This window comes from Stegodyphus dumicola, chromosome 4 (assembly GCF_044657685.1).
Source record: "Stegodyphus dumicola isolate Sdum_Otavi_A_Nest chromosome 4, ASM4465768v1".
Lineage (NCBI taxonomy): Eukaryota > Metazoa > Arthropoda > Arachnida > Araneae > Eresidae > Stegodyphus > Stegodyphus dumicola.
In genome coordinates this window covers 218,939,919-218,962,295 of record NC_140771.1, presented here as the reverse complement: position 1 = coordinate 218,962,295, position 22,377 = coordinate 218,939,919, and the positions used below count along the sequence as shown (strand labels likewise).

General features: G+C 30.7%; 1 protein-coding gene across 5 annotated transcripts in view; it reads left to right on the top strand.

Annotated features, from left to right (window-relative positions):
* LOC118181644 (uncharacterized) overlaps window positions 1-22,377 on the top strand; it is an 86,560-nt gene that overhangs the window by 4,781 nt on the left and 59,402 nt on the right. For 4 of the 5 annotated variants that reach the window (XM_035350810.2, XM_035350816.2, XM_035350815.2 and 1 more), the window contains exons 2-4: window positions 9,347-9,501; window positions 14,718-15,033; window positions 16,661-16,806. In XM_035350810.2, coding sequence (XP_035206701.1) covers window positions 9,394-9,501; window positions 14,718-15,033; window positions 16,661-16,806 — 570 coding nt within the window. In that variant the 5' untranslated portion in view covers window positions 9,347-9,393. Of the gene's footprint in view, window positions 1-1,112; window positions 1,241-9,346; window positions 9,502-14,717; window positions 15,034-16,660; window positions 16,807-22,377 lie in introns of those variants that run through there. The other variant, XM_085816002.1, reaches the window with a different exon arrangement.

Sequence of the window (22,377 nt, the reverse complement as noted above, 5' to 3'; positions counted from 1 at the left end):
TTCACTCTTCATTTATATTCGCGTATTTTCGTATTGGAAATTAGAAAGCAAGAACAAAATTTAACAAAATATAGTAAATACGGACTAGATTTGTAAGTCTGCAGGCTGGAATGCAATTTTTAATAACATATTTTCATTAATAAAATAATGCTAATGACTAATTTAATGAAATAATAATAATAATATTTACTACCATTAGATGATTAGAATGAGATTCAATACAATTAGATTTTGAGATGAACTTACAGCAATAATAAAGCTTTACATAACAATAACAGAGATTTAAATCTGCTTTTTTCGATAATTTTGTTATTATAATATAAAAATCAAAATCCGAGATACATTGGTTGCGTTTAATCATTTAACTTTAATGAATATTACATTGGACTATCAGGCAAAGAAAATATATCTTTAACGAGAATTTTTCTTTGTAAAATTGGCTTTTGTTTATGTTAGCAGAGAAAAAAATCCGTGACCTTTACATGCAATCATCAAAAGAATTTTGAGAACAGTTTTAAATGTTCATAAAGAATTAATTATATGTCAATTTCTTTTCATAGGTAGAAATTTCGTCTAAAACCATCGTTATATCCAAAGGTTGAAGTCTATTTCATTTTCAACGAATATTCTATTTGCACATAATATATTTTCTAATTTATTTTAGAATCTTTCACGTTTTCAAAAGAATAAGGACATACTGGGTGTTGACACAATGTAGTAAATCTGTTTTTTATATTTCTTCCAGTAATGAAAACGATTACCCTGGAATATTTTCAAAGCAAAATTGAGAAAACCGTTTACGCCAAATTTTGCATAAAGTATCTTCTCGTGTATTTTTTTATTTAAAGTGTGGAATTTTCTCTTTGAAAATATCAAAAATCATGAACGGAGCAAAATTAATCCATGAGAAATAACTTTGAAATGCAGAAATTCCATCGTAATATGAAATAGCGGAGAAAAGTGCAATACAGTTTATTTATTCACAAATAATCCCCCTCATATGCGTAATTTATGTACTGTCGATTGAGAAATATAGGTTAGTAAATTAAACCGGTTATTTCAATACTTTTCCTTTATCAATATTTTTACAGGCTCTTCAGTAGAGTGATAAAGGTGGCTGAACACTTGTAGCTCGCTTGGGTTTGAATCCCGTCTAAATAGTTGGATTCACGGTTTTTGTGTAATGCAAGCCAGCTTCACCTAGAAAGTCCTCCGCGAAGGCATAACTCCCCTTATACAGGTAATTGTTGTGTGCTTTGATGTAATTCAGTAAGCGAACAAAATTAATCCAATCAAACCCGAAGAACGGATTGATTACACGTGGGTTTTCCACCAGGAACGTAAAAGCGAGCAATTTTCTCTTAAAAAGGTTTACACGAAAGCATTCATCCCCTTAAGCAGATAGCGTTCACGTAATCCAATCCTAATTTTCATACATTTAATAGTAAGTTGACATACACCTTATTACAGACAAAATAACAACCTTTTTTAAAGATTATTTTTAATTAACTTGTCTTAATTCCCTTTATCTCTTGAGGAGCATAAGAATTTCAGCAAATAAAACTGACCAAAATTTTATACAATGTAACTGATGTTTTGATTCAATTTAGAAGTAACGTGAGCTTCACTGATATTTAAATACTTTTTGGCAGATCTCATCCTAAAAGAGGGTCTAAAGATAAATTGATTTTATTTAATTTACAATCAATGAAAATCATTGAAAGCAATCACTGAATGAATGAAAATCACAAAAACTATTATGCATACAATTGTCTCTTATTTATCTCCTGATAAATCAGGCAAAATTGCCTACATAATAGAAGCACTTTGAAAGAGTTAACAGTTCTTAAGGGTTTTATGCACTCCACAAAAAAATGTCAAAATAAAATCTTATTATTCATAAGTATGAAAAGGAAGTAAACGATAAAAGCGGTTTTACCTATTTTCTAGAAGGGCATTAAATCTAAAATATTAATCTATTCTTATTTGTTATGATTAATAAACATTAAATATGGTAAGCTTAAAGAGCGTGCAAAATTGCTGACATTTTAATCATAGCAAAAGTCAGTACTAAAAAAATTAGCATTAAAATTATGAGACAGATTGAGAAAGAGATGGCCTCTATTTGATTTTCAAGTATATTGGCGCGAGACGAAACCTGCGTTTTTTGCCAAAATGTAACCAAACTGATAAGTAGAGGGAAATAATGCGTAGCCAGCGGCTACTCTGAGCAGCGACAATGGACCACCCAGCGATCTACAGATAGGAGATTCTCTAAAATGGGGAGGGCATGGATGGTACAACAGTTGTACCAATGCCGGCGTCTGAGAAAGTCATTCTCCTGGTGCAACTGCTGTACCAGCCGGCTTCAGAAAGTTAAACCTTCAAAACCTGTCCTGCAATTTTATGAATATTATGCTGATTCTTGTCATTTTAAGCATCTCCAATAATTGTTATTCATCATGTTATTTAAACTCAAATTTCAAACCATACTACTTAGTTCCTTTTTCTTAGGGGTGGGGGCATATTTTTCTAGCACTGGGTGTCACTAGTTTTGTTTGGCTTCTTTCTTGATAATAATTATCTTTATAACCATTGCTTGCACAATCACATTTTTTAATTCCCCCCCCACACACACACACACACTGCTGTGGATTTCGCTGCTTGTTTATTTGGGATTTGCCAAAAAGGGGAACAAGTGGCTAACCTGTTTCTTTAAAGAAACAAATATTCTCCCCAAATAAAGAATATGTTTCAATAATCACCTCAAAATATTAAAATGTGCTTCAAAACAGAAATGCCTATGCAGCTTTTGTTCTTGCTGGAAAGATAAAAATATCTGAGCAAAAACGTGGGTTGTTGGATTTGGCAATTGTCCTGTTGCTACTTATGGCATCGGGAATTAATATGAAATAAGTTTTGTAAACCAACAGCCTGCGTCAAATGAATTGTAACACAGTACTTGATTAGAATAATTACACTAAACTGGTTTGTGCCAATTCCTTGTTATCTCATTCTAACTTTAAAATACCTAGTAACTACAAAATTGTATAAACTGATGAAAGCTTATTCACAAAAAGAAAATAATGTAGGTCATGTCCTTTCCGCACAGGTACAGATACAGCCGACACCTGTGCATCCAAGTATGCATATTAGATATTGCAGGGCTTTTCTAACTGCAAAGTTTCTGCCCCAGATGGAATTCCGAGGGAAAACACCCCAGATGCTGTCCGAGGCATATTTCATAAGTGCACATCTGTATCGCTATTGAGGGAGTCAGGGCCGGATTTAGACTTGATAAGGCCCTAAGCTATTTGAGATGTAGGGCCATTTATAAGTCTAGATATTATATCTCAGGGCCAAATATGATTTTCAGATACCTAGAGACTTTTTGGGGGGCCCCCAAGAAAGTGGGAGCCCTAAGCTATAGCTTGTGTAGCTTATACGTAAATCCTGCACTGGAGAAAGTGGCTTCTATAATAGACCAATGGGCTTCCAGTTATATTTCTATCATTTCAAATGACCTTTGCCGGGTTTTAAGCTAGATAGTTGAAAATGTTTTGCCATGCAATTTCCTGTACAAAATAATTAAAGCATCAGGAATTTCTTGTGAAAATTAATCATATATGTAAATAGTAGAAGTCTTAATATATTTTGAATCTTACACTTTAAAAATCAAAGGAATAAAGATTACATTGAGATAAGAAAGTACTGGATTCATTCTAATAATTCCAGTTATTCTCACCTCTATAAAAAATTATACACTTGAATTCTGTTAATCCACAGGTGTTAGTAAATGCACAATATTCGAGGCTAATTGTAGGTTGAGTCATTTTCTCGATATGAATAGCAATAATATGCTATGAATCGAATATTCGAATATTAGTGTGTGATAAGTTTCGCAACACTGAAATGTTGACGATTAAATGAACTTATAAAGTGAAAGCAGTATGAGATTTTCTACTCAAATGATAGCAGCATTTATATAGCCATACATTATAACTGCAAAACAAATGCAAAATGAACATAAACAACAATAAGCAGAGTTTTAAAGATTCACCATCACAAGAGCAATAGAAGCTCATTGGTTCATTATTGAAGCCCCTCCCTCAGTGGTGATACCGATGTGCGTTTGTGAATTATGCATCCCAGGGGGTGTTTTTTCCCTGCAATGGGGTTTTGATAAATTTTGTTCTGAAATTACAGAGTTTTTCTGTTTTGCTTTTCCTATCATTCCATTTCATCAAGGTATTGAGCCAGAGAAAGTGTACCTGTATGGCACCAAAAATATGTCGTATGTCTTTAGTGAAAAAGTATCTTAATTTTTAATATTCGTGAAGTGCTTGGTTTCAAAATTTCCTAATCACAAGCAATGGGCACTCATTTGTCACATCTGTCACTGTTAATGCAGAGTAACATAATAAGTGTGTCCTTTGAATGTTTTCTGCCATGCCAACATCTGATATTTTATGAGGAAATTTGTACAAAAGCTTAAGTCTTTCCATCGTGCTATACATGATGGTTGATAATATTTTAATAAAGATAGCAGATTTTTTACTCACGTATCTGTACTCTCTACATTTACATCACTATTCTTTTTTCACTAACTTCTCAGATTGAACCAGATTGTACTAGTCTTTAAATAAATTTACTTACCCAGCTATAGAATGTATAAAACTTATTTATCTGTACTCTCTACATTTACATCACTAATGTCTTTTCACTAACTTCTCAGAAACCAGACTCTACTGGACTTTAAATTTACTTACTCAGCTATACGATCTATAAAACTTATGTATATTCAAACGCAGTAATATTTTTTACTTTTTTCTTTGGTCTGGTTCTGTTAGTTGGAATAATACCAGTTTATATCAGATGAAGAGCATTGTGGTACATTCTGATTATTGACACAAAAACCTGAAAGCCACAAAAAGTATTGATGAGGCAATGTCCATTGTTGCCAAAAAGTATTTATGTATGAACTCATGATGTCACCCAAAGTATTAATGCGTGCATAGCACCCCACTTGGTGACTTTATACTTCTCCAGACGTTTTCAGCAGCGTGATGGCAGTCTATATATATATAAGATTCTCCTATGGAAATTTCAGTGTATTAAGCTGCGTTCAGACTACAGTGTAACAGACATAAGTGGTTTAAGCTGAGCTGCGTTGACAGGGAACTAGCCTGCACTAAATCACAAAATCTGGTGTAGGGCTCTTGGCATAAAGTTCGAAGTTTTCAACTTTATGCCGACTTGGAGTAAGTATCAATCAGTCAGAGCGAACACACAAAACCTGAATGGGAAAACGGAGCGAGAAAGCTGTACGCAGATCTACGCATGTGTAAATTTAGCTTCTCTAATTGGGTGTGGCTTAGACCTTATGTCACAGGTGTGAACAGAACTCCCGCATTTTATTCCTTGTGAGTGTGCCTCTGTGATATTTAAGTTGCCGTCTGAACGCAGCCTTAGTAGGCATGGACTGCATACTAAAGTTTTCATTATCTTGGGAAAAGTCTATAATCTTAGCTTTCTGTATGTGACGAGGTAATGTGACTTGCATAAAGGCAACATGAGCCTCTTTCTCCTTTTCATTTTAAAATTTTGGTAACATGGTTGTATGTGATGCTAAGTTTATGCAGTTATCTTCCCCCCCCCCCTTTTTTTTTTTTTTTTTTTTTTTTTTTTAAGGCGAAAAGGAATTGCTATGTTTCTGGGGAGAAGAACAGTGCAAAAATAATCCAAATAAGCCTTTCTCTTCAAAGTTGGCAACAAATTCACAAAATTTTTCTAGAGTTACCAGTGAGTTCACAACTTTTCAGTGGGGATGCAGATTATCAGAAAGTACCAACACTATTTCCAGTTTACCAAACATCAGTTCCATAAAAATTTTTCTCTTTGTGCATATTTTACCACATTTGACTATTTGATCGCAAAACTTGTCCTTGATTAGTGTAGAAATTAATATGCTAATAATATGATGGTTATTCTGAAATATATGAGGTACAGCTAAATGGTACAAGTTAAGCTTACCTAATCTTACAAATGTTCGAAGTAGTCTCCTTCAACATCAATGTATTTTTGTATTTGAATTTTCCAAGTATTAAATCCTTCAAACCAACCATTTCTTGGAATCAATCAAAAATATCCCTTTATTACCTCATCAGACTCATTGTTGGAATGAAAATGATAGCCACGCAAATTTTGTTTTAGGTTAAAAAATATCCAAAAGTCACACATAGCAAGAGGTGGATGTTCTATGACTTTAATCTGGCTTTTGTTATAGAAATTCAATTGTCACTCTTGCTTAATGAAAAGATGGATTATCGTGATCAAACATGAATCTCCGAATTTCCACTTCTTAAAGAATTTTGAAAAGGCACTTAGTGGCAAACCATTTATCTGTAACAATTATATGTCCCTCTAATTTGATGGCTTTGACAAGTCATGTACATTTGAAGAAAACAGCATACATTACTTTTTTCATTGCTTATTCTCTTTTCTCCATTTTTGATTTGGGATCATTTTCAAAGACCCATATTTTACTTTATTGACATGTTGGAACATTAAAAAATGGTATGTACACTGTGCAAAAAAAAAAGGAGAGACAGTTCTATATCTCGCGTTCTACTGGGCCGATTGGCAAAATTCAACTTGCGTTTTTCATGTCTCGAAAGCACAACTTAGGATATATATGGCATTATTCTAACACAGTTATAACCAAAATCGGACTTTTTCTGAAATGGCATGCCAGATTTTTTCCATATTTCAATTCTACGACACAAATTATGCCAAACTGCTAAGTTTTGTAAAAATCGCACAAGTAGTTTTAAAAAGCTCTCAAAATTTTAGCTCCTCAATGTCAATTAAATTTTATATATATTTATTAATATCTCTTTTTTTCCCTTAAACTTACTTGATTCCTTCTTCCAGAATTTGAAATTTAGGCTTAATCCAAATCTAATTCTCACATTGGTTAGAGTAGACTGAAGGGTACCCCTTGTATTATCGCAAAGTTGTTCCATTTATTGCCAAGTTGTTGTTTTGTTTATCGCCAAGTTGTTTCATTTATGGTAATCTGAGTAGTTGAATATTCCATAAATATACTTTTACCTAGAGTTGAGTGCTCCTTTGACTTTTAAATGAAAATATATCGATGTGTACATGGACAAAGTTAAGGGAGTATGCAATGCCAAGTTTGTGCGAAAATAGGTTGACGTGTACATGGATAAAGTCAAGGGAGTGCACAATGCTTAATTTGTGCAATTCTGTGATGTTTTTTAAGTGAAAATAAGTCGATGTGTACATGGATAATGAGTTTATGCAATTATTTGACTTGTTATTTCATCTTTGTGTAGCAGCGATTTTTGGTGCTAAAATTGCCGCTACACAAAGCCAAACTAGCAAGTCAAAGAATTGCGCAAACTCGGTATCCATGTATTCTCGCCAAAAATTCCCAATTTTCGTCAAGCGGTACCTGTAAATATACTTTTACTGTCATATTTTTTATTTATTTTTTCAAATTTGTATTTTTAAATAGTTTTTATAAATTTTTCGAAAACCCTTTTTTATTATAACTTATAAAATGTTTAACATCTTTTCAAAGTAGATGTATTTCTAGGCATACCTTCCAAAAAATAGAATTTTTTATTCAGAATTTTCCAGCATATACATGGAATTACATATTGGCATGTTTTGAAATTTGGCATCTTTTTTCAAGCGATAACAGCATCAAATGTGGTATACACACTTTGTTAAAATTATTTTAAAGTATGATCAATGATTTTTTTCCACTCGTCTGCAATGGAAAATTAGGTTGCTATAAATTAAGAACTTCGCCAAGTAAATTATTCTTGCCACAAACTGAAAAAAATACGCCAAGATAAATTTTTTAATTTCTCCATAAATTTCACACCAAATTTTACAAAATTCAATATTTAGGCATAATTTGAGTCGTAGAATCGAAATATGGAAAAAAATTGGCATTTCATTTCAGAAAAAGTGTGATTTTGTGTCAAAATACCTATGTTAGAATAATGCTATAGGTATATAAATCTAATATATATCCTAAGTCACGCTTTTAAAACATGAAAAACGCAATTTGAGTTTCGTTAGTTGGCCCAGTAGAATGGGTGATATAGAACAGTCCCCCCTTTTTTTGCACAGTATACATTTCATCACCAGTTATGGTTTTAGAAATAATGTGATGTCCACCATCATAATGTGATTTTAGGGTTTCTTTACTGATCCTGGCATGCTCCACGTTTTGGTGTTCTTTTGTGAGATGCAAAGACAAACTGATTTTTTTTTTTTTTTCATATGCAGCTGTTCATGAATAATTTTATATATAATTGCAGATCCAATATCTAATTCCTTCTGTATTATTTGATAAGTACAGCAATATTCGTGATTAACATTTTTCATGTGGCTGATGCATTTTCTGGGACTACAGTTGGCAAAAGTCACCTTGTGTGTTTTTCTTCCAGGAAATAATTTTGATCTCTACAGACTTATTTAAATCAACTGAATGCAGTGGTTCAAGATACAGCTTCTTTTCATACGTTAGTTGTAGATGGTGAAGGCATTCTTCTCGATTCAACATCACTTTAAAATCAAAAAAAATCATGACACTCTAATGCTTCCATATCTGCTCAATTCTCCTTTCTTTCAAAATTTATCCTTCAAGAGGTAAATTGCAACTGTTCCCATAAAATATCATTTAAAAAACATAAAAAATGACATTAAAAAAAGTTCAAATTACACATCTGAGAAATATTTTCTTTAGCACATGTTGTCTTCCCCTGCCTTTAAAAATTTTCAGAGTTATCTGAATCATTTTGCATTTTTCACAGATCTGAAAATTAAAAGAACAAGTTTATGAAAGTTAAGAGAGATAAACTTATTACAACTTGCAAATGAAATAGCAGTCAGAAAAGACCTAAGGACCAGGTGTGGAGATAAAAGCCTCATTCAAAGCATGCATTATTGTGTTGCCAGATTTCTAGGCTAATGAGGAAGTAACATAAGTAATAAATGTGTACTTTGCTTCAAATGTTTTCCAAAAGTTATCCATGTGAAAAATGCTGTGCTGGGAAAAGAATTTTACTAATGATTTATCTAATACATTGACAGTTCAGGAAATGGTGTATCAGGATTAAATAAACTTAATGAGAGTCTGAAAATAACTAGCGATGCATCTGGGAATATGATCATTGCAAAAGTTATAGATCATGATTTTTTTTATAATAAAACAAGTAATTTTACTAAAAGAAAAAAAATTATTGTTGTTATTTGTTATATCGTGATTATGAAACTAATTTTAATGGGCTGACAATTAATTTTTCAGGATAAAAGTTTTGAGCATCATGTGAAAAAATAGAATCTCATATAAATATGTCCCAGAAATTTAGAAGTTTTGCCAAAGGAAATGGATGTGTATTAGATTCTAATCAAAATATGCCACTTTATGTTAAAAGAGCTGGATATTTAAGAAAGCTTAAGGTGAGAAAATTTTGTACTGTTAGTTTTTTAAATGGTGCTTTGTTCTGATGTTGCCCCATAAGTTTATAAGCTAGATTGTTAGACTGTAGTGTTACCAGTTTATTCCAATACAGAAATTTTGTGTGGGGGGGGACTTTGCTTTTGTTTTACAAATCAAAGTATAAATCTTCATGAAGTTATTATCAATTTTTTTAATTAGGAATTAATGCTTTCTCAATGCACATGATGCAATGCACACATTTCTCAATACAAATGTTCATGGAGTGATTATCATTTAATTTTAAGGAGGAATTACCACTTTCTCATTAACAGCACTGTCTCTAAAGGATGCCAAACTGTTTTACTGAATACAATTTTTGACTATTTTTTTAGCTCTGAAAATCTTTAAAATTGGTTTTGGTGACATTTGGTTGATTAATGTTTAGCAATTTAGCGGTGAATGCTTTTTCAATTGGTTTTCTAATGGAAAGTATTGGATTTTTTAAAATATTTTTATGCCTTTTTTGATAATAACTAATTTAAAGCAGAAATAATCATCTGTGTACAGTAGTATTTTGGCATTAGAAACATCATTTAAGAAGCTTCTAGATTTTTAGAGATGATATATTCAGTACTTTACCGTTTTGCCGGTGCAAATCTCACCAAGCAGACTTTGTTGGTGACAGCATACAGTATACATATAAAAAAATTTTTAGTTCTAAGAATTTTTTATGTTGAAGGCATAAACATATTAATATGATTTGAAATTTGTTAAAAGCCAATAAATAAAGACACTAAATTCGTAAAAAGACATTAATTTAAGAATTTACTATGCTTTTCATGGTTCAACATCCTGATTTGCCGATTCGTATCACGTGACCCGAAGTGATCTCAACTCACGTAAACTATGCTACAAAAATATAATTCTCTCAGTAATTATCTACATTAATTTCAAGTTAAATCTTAATTTGGAATACAAGTTTAAGTGCAAGAATTATTTCAGTTTGTACGAATAGCTTACTCAGAAATTATGTAAAACCGCAGTGCTTTACTTTGCTAGTGCATTCTCATTAGAATTGATGAATTTAACCCTTAATTTTGCCTTTCCTATATTTTTGCCTTCGGGTGAGCTGTGTGATTGCATCCTAATTGACTTAATTATCGCAAATGGTCTTAGGGTATAAAATTTAACTATCTTGTAAAAATTCTATGTAATTGTATGCCAGTATCGAAGGAAACAATCAATTTGATAAGAAATGGCTGCGACTTGTTTTGAAAATGAAGCATAAAAGGTTACCAGCGAAGATATTTTCTTTGGCATTAGTTGTACCATTATTGGCGACTTTATCATTTGCAACGGCAAAATGGAAAAGTACCATATATTCTTGTAGGCCATTTCATTGGTAGCTGAGTTTCAGCTTCTCATTCTTGTAGCAGTAGCAACTTTGTGATCTGATTTTGTACTAATTTATTATGCTCTGTATATTGTTATACAGTACAAAGTCCGTAATCCGGACTTTTTGGGCCTTCGGCCATTCCGTGTTAGGGTTTTTTCCGGATTATAGATCAATTTAAATCTGGTAAGATGGCACATCCAAATTACGGACTTTTTACTGTATTTTCAGTTGCATGTTTTTTTGCATTATATATATTCATTAATATCAGCTTATTGCAAATGCTTACAAGTAAAAATTTTTAAAATAATGAGTTTGTCTTAATAATAAATTAGTAAACCAGCAGATGGTGCCAAAAAATTATGCATTAAAAATTGTTAATACAGTACAAAATCACTAGTCATCCGGATATAGTCATCTGGCTATATCCGGACGTCCAATATCCAGAATGATTTAAAATCCAGACCTCAAGGCCACCACAAACTTTTTTAAATAAGCTTTATGCATGCGCATTTGATTTTTTTCTCCATAATAAAACATGTGAAGAGTTCTGATTCTTAATTTCACTTCGGCATTAAATAAAATACCTTGCTATTCAAGAAATGATCATTTTTAGCATAAGTTTTTGTGGTTAATAGTTTAGCTCTATCTGCTTGGCATACATCTCAAACTGAATCATTCTACACAGAAACATCATTCATTTTACATTACTAATATTTTATATCCCTGAAACCATCCTGGCAAACCCTTATTATATTATGCTTTCATCACTGCTTGTTTATCAATACTTGATAACTTGAGAAATGACTCATGCAGCAGTGTCTAAATAATTTTTTTTGATATTAGTAATTGAACAACAAAAAGTATGTTAAACTTTTATATTGACTTTACACTTGGCGATGATTACATAAAACAAAAAAATTCTTTCCATATGCTGAAAGCAGATTTTGTTAATGATACTCATAGGCAAAAGGTTACATTTAGTGTTAGTTTAATTAAGAATAACTGATTTGTTATTCACATAAACCCAGATTCGGCTCAGCAGGCTCATATGGCTGCACTGTGTAGAATTTAGAAAAGGCAAAATTTTTGGAATTTAGAGAAGAACCAACATTAAGGCATGAAAAACTTTTAGAATTTAGGGAAAGTACTGGGACCTAAAATTTAGGGGCGGCAAAAATTTAGAACTTAGGGAGGCACTTGGTAGCAGAATTTAGGACCTCCCAGAGACTGCATCAGGTGGTAAGATATCTAGCACTGGCCCTCAATAAGCCTCAAGTATATGTGTGAATTTATTTATTCAGGATTCGGATAAGCCTTAAGCATATGCAAAAAATAGACTTAAGTATAAAAATAGCTAAATTTATACAATTCAGGCTTAACTGCTTCAGTGCACGATAGAAGTAAGACAGAATTTTGCGGAAGAACTTGTCTTTCATCGCCAATGTCATGATACACAGCCAATAATGTATAGTGGACGTTATAAGCTAGGCTAAAATTATTTAAAAGAATTTAAAGATTCCAAGAAATTTAATTTAATATGGCAGATTGCCCTGTTCCTTAAATTTCTGATTTGATCCAGCTTATTAGTTTATGCAGGCTGTTATTATTACAGCAATTTTATGAAAATTAAAGTTTGAGTGTTCGATATGTCGAAAAGAGTTTCTAATTCTGAAGCTGCTAAAGGATTTACCAAGTGAAAGCATGGTTGGATATGAATTAAATGAAAAGTGAAATTCCTACAAAAAATTGGATAAAGATATATCTGTCTCAAAATTATGTGAGGAGTATGGCACTGGAAAGTCAACTGTATATGACATAAGAAAATGGAAAAAGGAATTTTTGAATTTTTTGTGATTCTGACACACCACTCACAATGAATAAAAGAAAAATTATTCATTATGCCAGAAGTGACGATCATGACAAAGTAATGATTGAATGGGTCAGACAGCATTGCAGCAAGAGCGAGCCATTGACAGATACAGTGCTAATGGCTCAAGCTAAAATATTTCATGAAGAAATGAACTTAAAAACTGAGTGCATGTATTCAATAGGTTGGTTAACCAAATTTTAAAATCACCATGGTATAAAGCAGCTAACAATTTCAGGTGAAATAGCTTTAGCTTATATTGAAACTGCTGAACTATTTGCAGATGAATTCATTGAATTCATTAAAAGCAAAAAGTTAGCTCCAGAACAAATTTACAATGCTGATACAACTGTTCTCGCAATATGTACGTACAACAAAATACCTTGGCAACCTCTTCAGAAAAGGCTCCAACTACTGTCAAAGATTTCAAAGTGAAACTAACAATTTTAACACCTTGACAACCTCTACAGAAAAGGCTTCAAAGATTCCAAAGTGGAACTAACAACTTTAGCATGCGCAAATGCTGCAGGAAAGCACAAATGTAAACTTTAATCGGAAAAAATACATGAGCTTGGGCATTTAAAAGGAGTAACGAATTTCCCCGTTATATATGATAAAAATAAAAGAGCATGGATGACACAAGCGTTAATGAATTATTGGTTTGAAAATCATTTTATACCCGAGGCTTGGCAACATTTGAATTTGGTTTGTTTACCTGATGCCGCAAAAATTGTCCTGATTGTTGACAATTATTCGCCTCTTACTTCACTTAAAGTTTTAGTGAAAGATAATGTATCCGTATTATTCTTTCCTCCAAATTGTATGTCCATTATTCAGCCTATAGATATCATAATCGTGCATGCACTGAAATGGAAATATAAAGTAGCATTTTAAAAATCCATGTTAAATTTCTTGAATAATGGCAAGACTTTTCAAGAATTTTTGAAATATTTTAGCATTAACTCTGCTGTGTGGAGCATCGCAAGATGATGGGAGCATGTCTCTCCAGATACTTTTTAAAATGTTTGGCATAATTTATGCCCAGCTACCATATTTCATATTGAGGAGGATGAAGATGATAGCCACGAATTTAAAGATTTTTCAGATAATGCAAACCAAAGGTGAAATTGTCCTATAAATTTTGTAAAGAAATGTGGAGAAGTGGTAATAAATGAAAATCATCTAACACACATTTTTCATTGCAATGACAAGGCCCCAATCATAAATCAATTAATGGACAGCGAAATCTGTGGTATGGTTCTAGATCCAGAAAATACTGCTAATGATAGTGAAGAAAGTGACAGAGAGGTTATATAAAACAAAAAAGTTTCGATGATTATGTTAAACAACTTACATTGAAAGAAATGCTTAATAAAGTAAACAAACATTAAGGCCCCCCTTTTTTTCGTAAATTTTGACACCCTTTAGATCATAAATGCTTCATTATTTCATAAATCATGATTTTGTATTTTTACTTTCTGCATGCCATCTTGTTAGATTTAAAGTGATGATCTAATATCCCGAAAAATCCCAAATCCAGAATTTCCCCAGTCCCGGTAAGTCTGAATCTCGGACTTTGTACTCTTCTTTATTTTTATGTAAATGTATAATGGGCAACTGAATGCAAAATATTAAAAAGAAAATTATGCATTTTTTATGATATATGGGAAGCTGTATGCGATTGGTGCAATTTTAGTTAAAACAAGAAAAATACTTGAAGGGAAAATATTTATTTGGAATTGTTAAATTATTCTCTCATGATAATAATTGTATATTGTTAAATTATTCTCTCATGATAATAACTGTATATTGTTAAATTATTCTTTCACGATAATAATTGTATACTGAAGCTGCTGAACTATTTGCAGATGAATTCATTGAACTCGTTAATAGTGAAAAGTTAGCTATAATAATTGTATATTGTCTTCTTCTTCTTCTTTTATATATATATATATTGTATTTACTTTCTGCAGAAAATGAAAAGAAGATTTTTTGTTCTGCATATGGAATCAGAAACTGGAGCTGCGAGGTTAGAATATTATAATTCAGAGAGAAAGTGGAAATCAGGTTGTGAACCAAAGCGAAGCATTGAATTGAAATCATGTTTGAACATTAGTCGGAAACTGCATTCAAAGCAAAAGAATGTGATTGCACTGTACACTGAAGATGATTGCTTTTCAATAGTGACAGAAACTGCTGAAGAATTAGAACTTTGGTTAAATGATATATTAGAAGTTCAGAAGACTTTCATTGATGGAGATGAAAATGGAAGAGGATGTACAGTTTATGGTAGTACTTATTATTTGTAACACTTTTATTTAAATAATTTAAGGTATAGTATTAAGTATTTGAGAAAATGCTTTTTATAAAGCCTTAAATTTTTTGAGTTAAATCTATTGGACATTTTAAAAAGTTTAGGTATATACACTAAACACTACTTAAGAATCACATTTGTCATGACCAGTTTCATTCTTATAAATCCTTTTAATCAAAATTAAAATCCTATAGCTGTTATATATCACATTACAACTTAAACTATTATATATAATTATGAACTTACTGTATTAGTTAATGATATTATATTACATAACTTCTAACATATAAGGATCATGCAATCACTTAGATATAATAATAAATTTCTTTTTTTAAATTATGAAATTGTATTATATTTGATATATTTTAAATGACATAGAAATTGAAAATCATAGACATGCAGTCATAGTAAAATTGAACTAGTTGAAACAAATGAATTATTTAAATCATTTTACATATGTAGTTAGAATTTGAAAATTTTAATTAGATTTAGAGTGTCAGAAGAACTGTTCTTAATTCATCTAATACGATGTAACTTTTAGTAAACTACTTAAACTCTTATATATCATAAATATACTATACAATTTTTCAGATGTTCTGCATTCAAGAATTCTTCTCATATGTCTAATGCCCTCCTTTATTCTTTCACTGCTGGTGATCTCTATGAAGATGAGATCTTATTTTTAGTCTCATTAACAGGTTTTCTGCAATTCCATATTATATTTTCCATCTGAAGTTTTGATACTCTTCATCTGTTTTAATACACTCATTTAATAAATCATCATTGAGGAAACATATAGCTCTCGTTTTTTTTTAGAATTATATGCAGAAAACTTGATCTATAAGAACTAAAAGAATTCTAAACTTTAAATATTTAAAACAAAATTTCTGTTTGTTTATGAAGCTTTCATTTTATGAAGATGGACATCACTTAACAGCTGAATGGTACAGATAAATTTATTGCCTCCTGGATTTATGAATAAATGTACTTAATTTTCCTTCCACTTCCCACCCCCCGGTAGAAAGTCTTAATGTGATCTTACTGTGATCATAAAATTATAAATAACATCTAAACCTATATTGTTTATTTAAAATGGACTTCTGATATATTACATTTCAGAGTTTTATTTTCTCCAACGGAAGGCAATTTCTGTGCACTTTAGAAATTTTCTGCTGCATTTAGTTGTCTTGTCATTTGTCAGAACTTCCTTGAAAGTTTCTTCCTTATACACATACCATAGTGTGAGATTTGCTATTCTGGATAATAAAAGTTTTTTTTATGACAAAGCATTTTCTTGCTAAATTTGTAAAATCTTCATCATTAAATGTTTCTTTATAACCACAGAACAGTGTAATATAAATTCTTAAAATAATATAACATAAATGTTATACTGTTTTAAGGGAGTTTAAATAATGTTTTTTCTCCATGCATTTTAGCCCATCTTTATGAAATATTCTTTAGCATGCATCCATTTTTCTAGATTTGTATATATGCATGACTTTTAATTACATAAAAAATAGAAAATGTTTAACTTTGTAATTGCAGAGCAAACATGTTGACATTTTGCTAACTTATATAAAATTATTCATTTTTTTATTTCAGAACATTTATGGCAAGTTGTGATTGATAAGCATGATCTGGAATATGATCGAAACTTATCTGGACCCTACCGTGTGGCATTATCATCCAACGCGTTAACTTTGATAAAAATGAGCCCATCTAATGAAAATGATATTCTTGAATTTCCTGTAAGATTTTTATATAATTATATATTTAGGAATATTTTCATTGTAGCAGATTGATAATTTATAAAAAAAAAGACTTTATTAGTTAAGTATAACCTTAGTAACCTTAATCCTGAATCGTTTGCTGAATTTCTTCCTATGTTATTTAATCGTAGTATTTAGAGTTTATGTATTGCCATATTGAAAACAATTTATGCAATTTATTTATAGAACGGTAATGGATTTATATCTTTTCTAGGTACTTTTCCATTTTGCTGGTGCAAGCATTAAAGTCGCCAAAAATGGTACAACCGATAGCAAACGAAATATCATTGCTAGTAATCTTTTACGCCTCATTTTCAAAACAAGTCACAGCCATTTCTTATCAGATTGATAGCCATTTCTTATCAGATTGATTGTTTCTTTCAATACTGGCATACAATTGCATAGAATTTTTTCCCACATAGTTCAGTTTTATACCCTAAGACCATTCATGGTAATTAAGTCAATTAGGATGCAATCACACCACTCACCCGAAGGCGAAAATATAGAAAAGGCAAAGTCAAGGGTTAAATTCATCAATTCTATTGAGAATACACTATCGAAGTAAAGCACTGTGGTTTCACATAATTTCTGAGTAAGCTTTTTGTTCAAATTGAAATAATTCTTGCATTTAAACTTGTATTCCAAATTAAGAGTTAATGTAGATAATTACTGAGAGAATTAGATTTTTGTAGCATAGTTTACGTGAGATTAGATCACTTGGGTCCACGTAATAAGAAACTGCGAATCGGGATGTTGTACCATGAAAACGTACTAAATTCTTAAATTAATGTCTTTTTACAAATTTATTGTTTTTTTACACAATTTTTAAGCGATATTAAAATGTTCATACTTTAAAAATAAAAATTTCTTAACTAACATTTGTTAACATTTTTTATGTGTCTACTGTTTGTTTGTCACCAATAAAGTCTGCTTGGCGAGATTTGCAGCGGCGAAACGGAAAAGTACCCTATTCTATTATAGAACAACATGGTGGTAAACATTTTCTGAATATTAAGAAATTTATCTGTTAGGTTAGTTATTTTGGAGGGGGAAAAAATTAGAATATAAGGCCACACTGTATAAAACTTTTATAAACATTGCTTTGAAAACAAAAACATTGTTATAACAGTAAAAAGTAATGCATTTAATTTTAAAAAGGCCAGTAGGCAGCAGTGTTAACAAAGATATGTTCAGATTTGTTTTGTTTTTACTATGTGAATTAATTCATAGAAGTAAGTATCAGATAAAGTCAGGCAAGTACATTGTGTACTACTTTGGTGCACCCATCTTTCTAAAATTGTTCAGTGTATTTTGTTTTATAATGGAAGAGACCCATAGATTCATGTAGAAAACCTAAATTTTGCTGTTGTTAGTTATTTTAATGATACAATTTATCTTAATATGTTACCTAAGGCAAAAATCAAAGACACAATATCTGAATCTTACAGTTCATCTATAAACATGTTATGTTTGTCAAGTTATTTTAAGAGAATTAAAAAAATAATTATGCAAAATCAGACTCAATATATTGCTGTTAATCATGCCAAAATTTAATCACTTAATTATACTGAAAATTGAAAAAGTAATAAAAATTTATAAACGATTTTAGATAAAGCATGTCAGTTTCAGTTTTGACAAATTTTTACAGTGTGATTAAGTAGATTGTATTGTTTCCACCTTATCATATTAAAACTTTAATTTTTCTTAAATGCTTATTACAGGTCTACCAATTCTGTACCAATATCTGTACCAATTCATATTATTCTTCATTTTAAATTACTAAACATTTTTACTTCAACCTGAAAGCAAGCCCATGATCTGTTCTAGTTATTTTTCAATCAAACATTTGTATAAACATTTCTGTTTGATCAAGAATTAAACTGTCATACAGAAGTATGGATGAAAACATTTTACACTTTTGACATTTTGTAAAACAGAACAATAATTATAATGATCACTGAATGTTCTCTCCAAAAACAATGCAATTGTAAAAGTGCGTGGCATTGTTCTATTTTCATTAGGAGTCTGATTTTATTCAGATGTGTTTAATGTATCTCCATTCTGTGTGCTGCTGTGTTAATTCATATTGTATTTGGTATCATTTTCCTGCTCTTTTTCTTAGCTATATTATTATCTTTAAATATGTGTTTTAACCATTGAAAATTTCTTATTTTTTTTATTTATTAATTTGAAAATTTATATCATTAACTTACTACTTTTCTTTAAAAAATAATCAAATTTTTAAATTTATTTGTCAGTGTAAATGATACATATAGCCTAATAAAAATATCGTAATGTATTTTAAGAAACTTTCTTGTAATATGTATTTATTTGATGGTGAGGATTTGCAAATAATTTCTTTGTTTTTTTTTTTAATTACCTAAATTTCTTTCTAAATTTTTCTAAAGGATTCTTTTATCCTAGCATTGTAGTAAATTGTTATTAATGGTTCTAGGAAAAATACCCACAGGAATAATGCTTACAGAATAATGCTCACAGATATAAATATAAATGGTCACAGGAAAAAAGCCTACATAGAAATATGCCTGCATAAAAAAAATACTCACATGGAAATAAGCTCACTGGTAAATAAAATACATAGAAATATCCTTACATTAATCAATCAGTAATTAATCGATTTGAACATCGTACACCTACTTGAATTTTTAAAGAAAAATTATTTGATCATTTGAATAAATTATTGGACAAATGCTCATATTAACCTTTTCAGGGACAGTATATAAAAGAATGAAAACTATAAAATTTTGCATGTACTGCAATATTTTATACCACTTCCTCCTGTACGACATTTTTTCCCCCTGTAACTGCCAATAGTTTATTTTTGTTTTTATTTACTCTATTTTTGCATACTTTTGATGTGTATCTATAGAAATTGATGTTTGAATGTAGTTATTTAAGTTTGGAGCCAAAAAAGTTCTAGAAGATTGCAGTTTCCAATCGAAGTGTGAAATCATTATGAAGCAGCCTTCGAAAAATCTCCTAAAACAACAAATTATTACGAAAGCTTTCATAAGGTACTAAATTCATTATTTAATTGTAGCCATCCTAGTATGTTTTGTTTGGGGGGGGGGCTGAAAAAAGATTTAGCCTATCAACATTTATTACTAGCTGTTGTAAATACAGGGCATATTGAAATAAAAAAATGAAAACTCGCATTTGGTAATCGCGAATCATGTAAGAAACTATGATGAAATCAATGATAAAATTATATATTTACATATATTAGCTAATATTCAGTAAGTTTGTAGAGACATTATGTATTTTGGAAGCAAGTGATGTGAAAAATGAGCAAAGCCTTCATCGGGAATCGAACCACGGACCTCTAAAATACGTGCCCATTGTGACCACCACACCACGAAGGTATGCTCGGAAGGCAGGAGAAATACCTTATATACTCCCCCCTTTTAAAGGTTGACTGGGGTTTTTAGGGGACCCAATCTCCAAATCCTGGGTGTGGAGAATCATCATCCACCACCCTTTTAGTTCAGGCGCCACTGTAGAAACATTAGGTATTTTGGAAGCAGGAGATGTGAAAAATGAGCAAAGCCTTCGCTGGAAATCGAACCATGGACCTCTGAAATATGCGCCAAGTGTGCAGACCACCACACCACAAAGGCATGCTAAGAAGGTGGGAGAAATACCTTATAAGTTTATGTGAAATATACATGATTTATATATAAAAGGTATTTTGTGTAATTTAAGTAAAATAATTATTTCTATTTGCTTATTCTTCTAAATGTTTATGTTATAAAATGTGTAACTTATACTTACTATTATTTTATTTTTTTAACAATTAAAATTGTAATAATTTTTCTCTGTATATTCTGTTTCATTTTTCTTCCTTTCTCCTGTCTTTTTCCTAATTCAAAATGCCCATTTGTTAATCTTATATAGCAACTAAATCTACACTTAATTTATACAGTTTTTGATATATATATCATAGATGTTTTGGTAATTTAAATAATTTTTCTTTGAAAATTTCAAGTAGGTGTACAATGTTCAAATCAATTAATTATTGATTAATTATTTTAAAGATATTTCTATGAATTTGATTCATCAGTGGGTTTATTTCCATGTGAGCTTTTTTCCGTATGAGCATATTTCTAAGTGAGCATTCTTCCATGTGATGTTTTTTTTCTATGATCATTAAAAAAATCTTTAATGGCTAAAAATTGCTGAAGTAATTTTCAGATTCTTTGCTTAGAAAGCCCTATTGTCATTATTATGATGTTTTAAAAGTAGTACTTGCTATCAATATCAAAATAGTTTATAATTTCTTTAAGTGCAGCTTCATGATAGAGATATTAAAGCTAATAGTTTTGTAATATCTGTTCCATTTTTTCACCTAGGTTTATAAAGCATATTCTTTGTTTGTACAAGATAAAAAAATTTTTTGCTGAGTGTATATGACATAATAAAAGTTTTAGCATTAGTGTATTCATAGTGAAGAAATATTTGAAAAAATTATAAATGCTTTTCTTCTCACTTTGATGTCACCTATTATGTCTCAATACTGTAACTTAAATTTAAAGCTCTTAAGTATCAATTCATTTTTATTAAGACCATTTTAAAAGTATTTGACTTTTTAATTAAAGAAATTGACTGGTAATTATTTGATATGAAGTGCCAGTAGAAACGGTTGATAATCTTGAGTTCCAGATATTTGTTCATTACTGCAGTTGTATGTATTTTTTTCCATCTCTTATACAAAATCTGATCCTATTGGATCTTTGAAAAGCTGAATGTAATTTTACAGGGTGATGTCAAATTTGCTTGATGTTTACAAAAGTTTAATTCCAGATATGTTCCCTAAGGATGTCAAAACTTTATCACCTCTATAATGGCCCTATTCACAAACTTATTAAGATTATTAAATCCCTGTTTATTTATTTATTTATAAAAACATATCATGAGTCACACTGGTGACCAAATCTTAACTTCTCCACAATGGCTGTATCCATGTTAGGTGTTTGATATGTTAAAAAATAGGGCATTTTTTTGTGGTGACTCTGTGGGACTTTTATTATACCCCTTTTTCATGTAATTATTCCCATGTCATAAATCTGAAAATAAGCATTCTCATGGCAAATAAAGTTTTTTAGAGAAAGTAAACATAGTGCTTCATCTGTTTATCTGCTAAGTATAAGTAATCATACTTTTTGATAACCCATGAATGTCTACAACTAAATATGTGATTGATATTTTCATCACTGCCAGACTTGAGAAATTGCGCTGTATGATATTTTTACAGTGCAATTTCTTGTAATTCTCAAGGTATGCCATCTGAGATTCACATGCAACCAGTTGCTAAATGATTCACCCAAACATTACGTCAGTGATATGGGTTCTTTAAGCTGTAAGATATGCTTTTTTGAAAGGTATTATTAAACTGCTGTGTTTTGCAATTTTGACATAATTTGTCTATAAGTTGTTTCATGTTCATTTTCCTCTGCTTGTATTGCCAATGAAGTAATGAATAACATACCTGTATTCTTATTTAGAACCCAACATAGAAGGTTATTTATATAA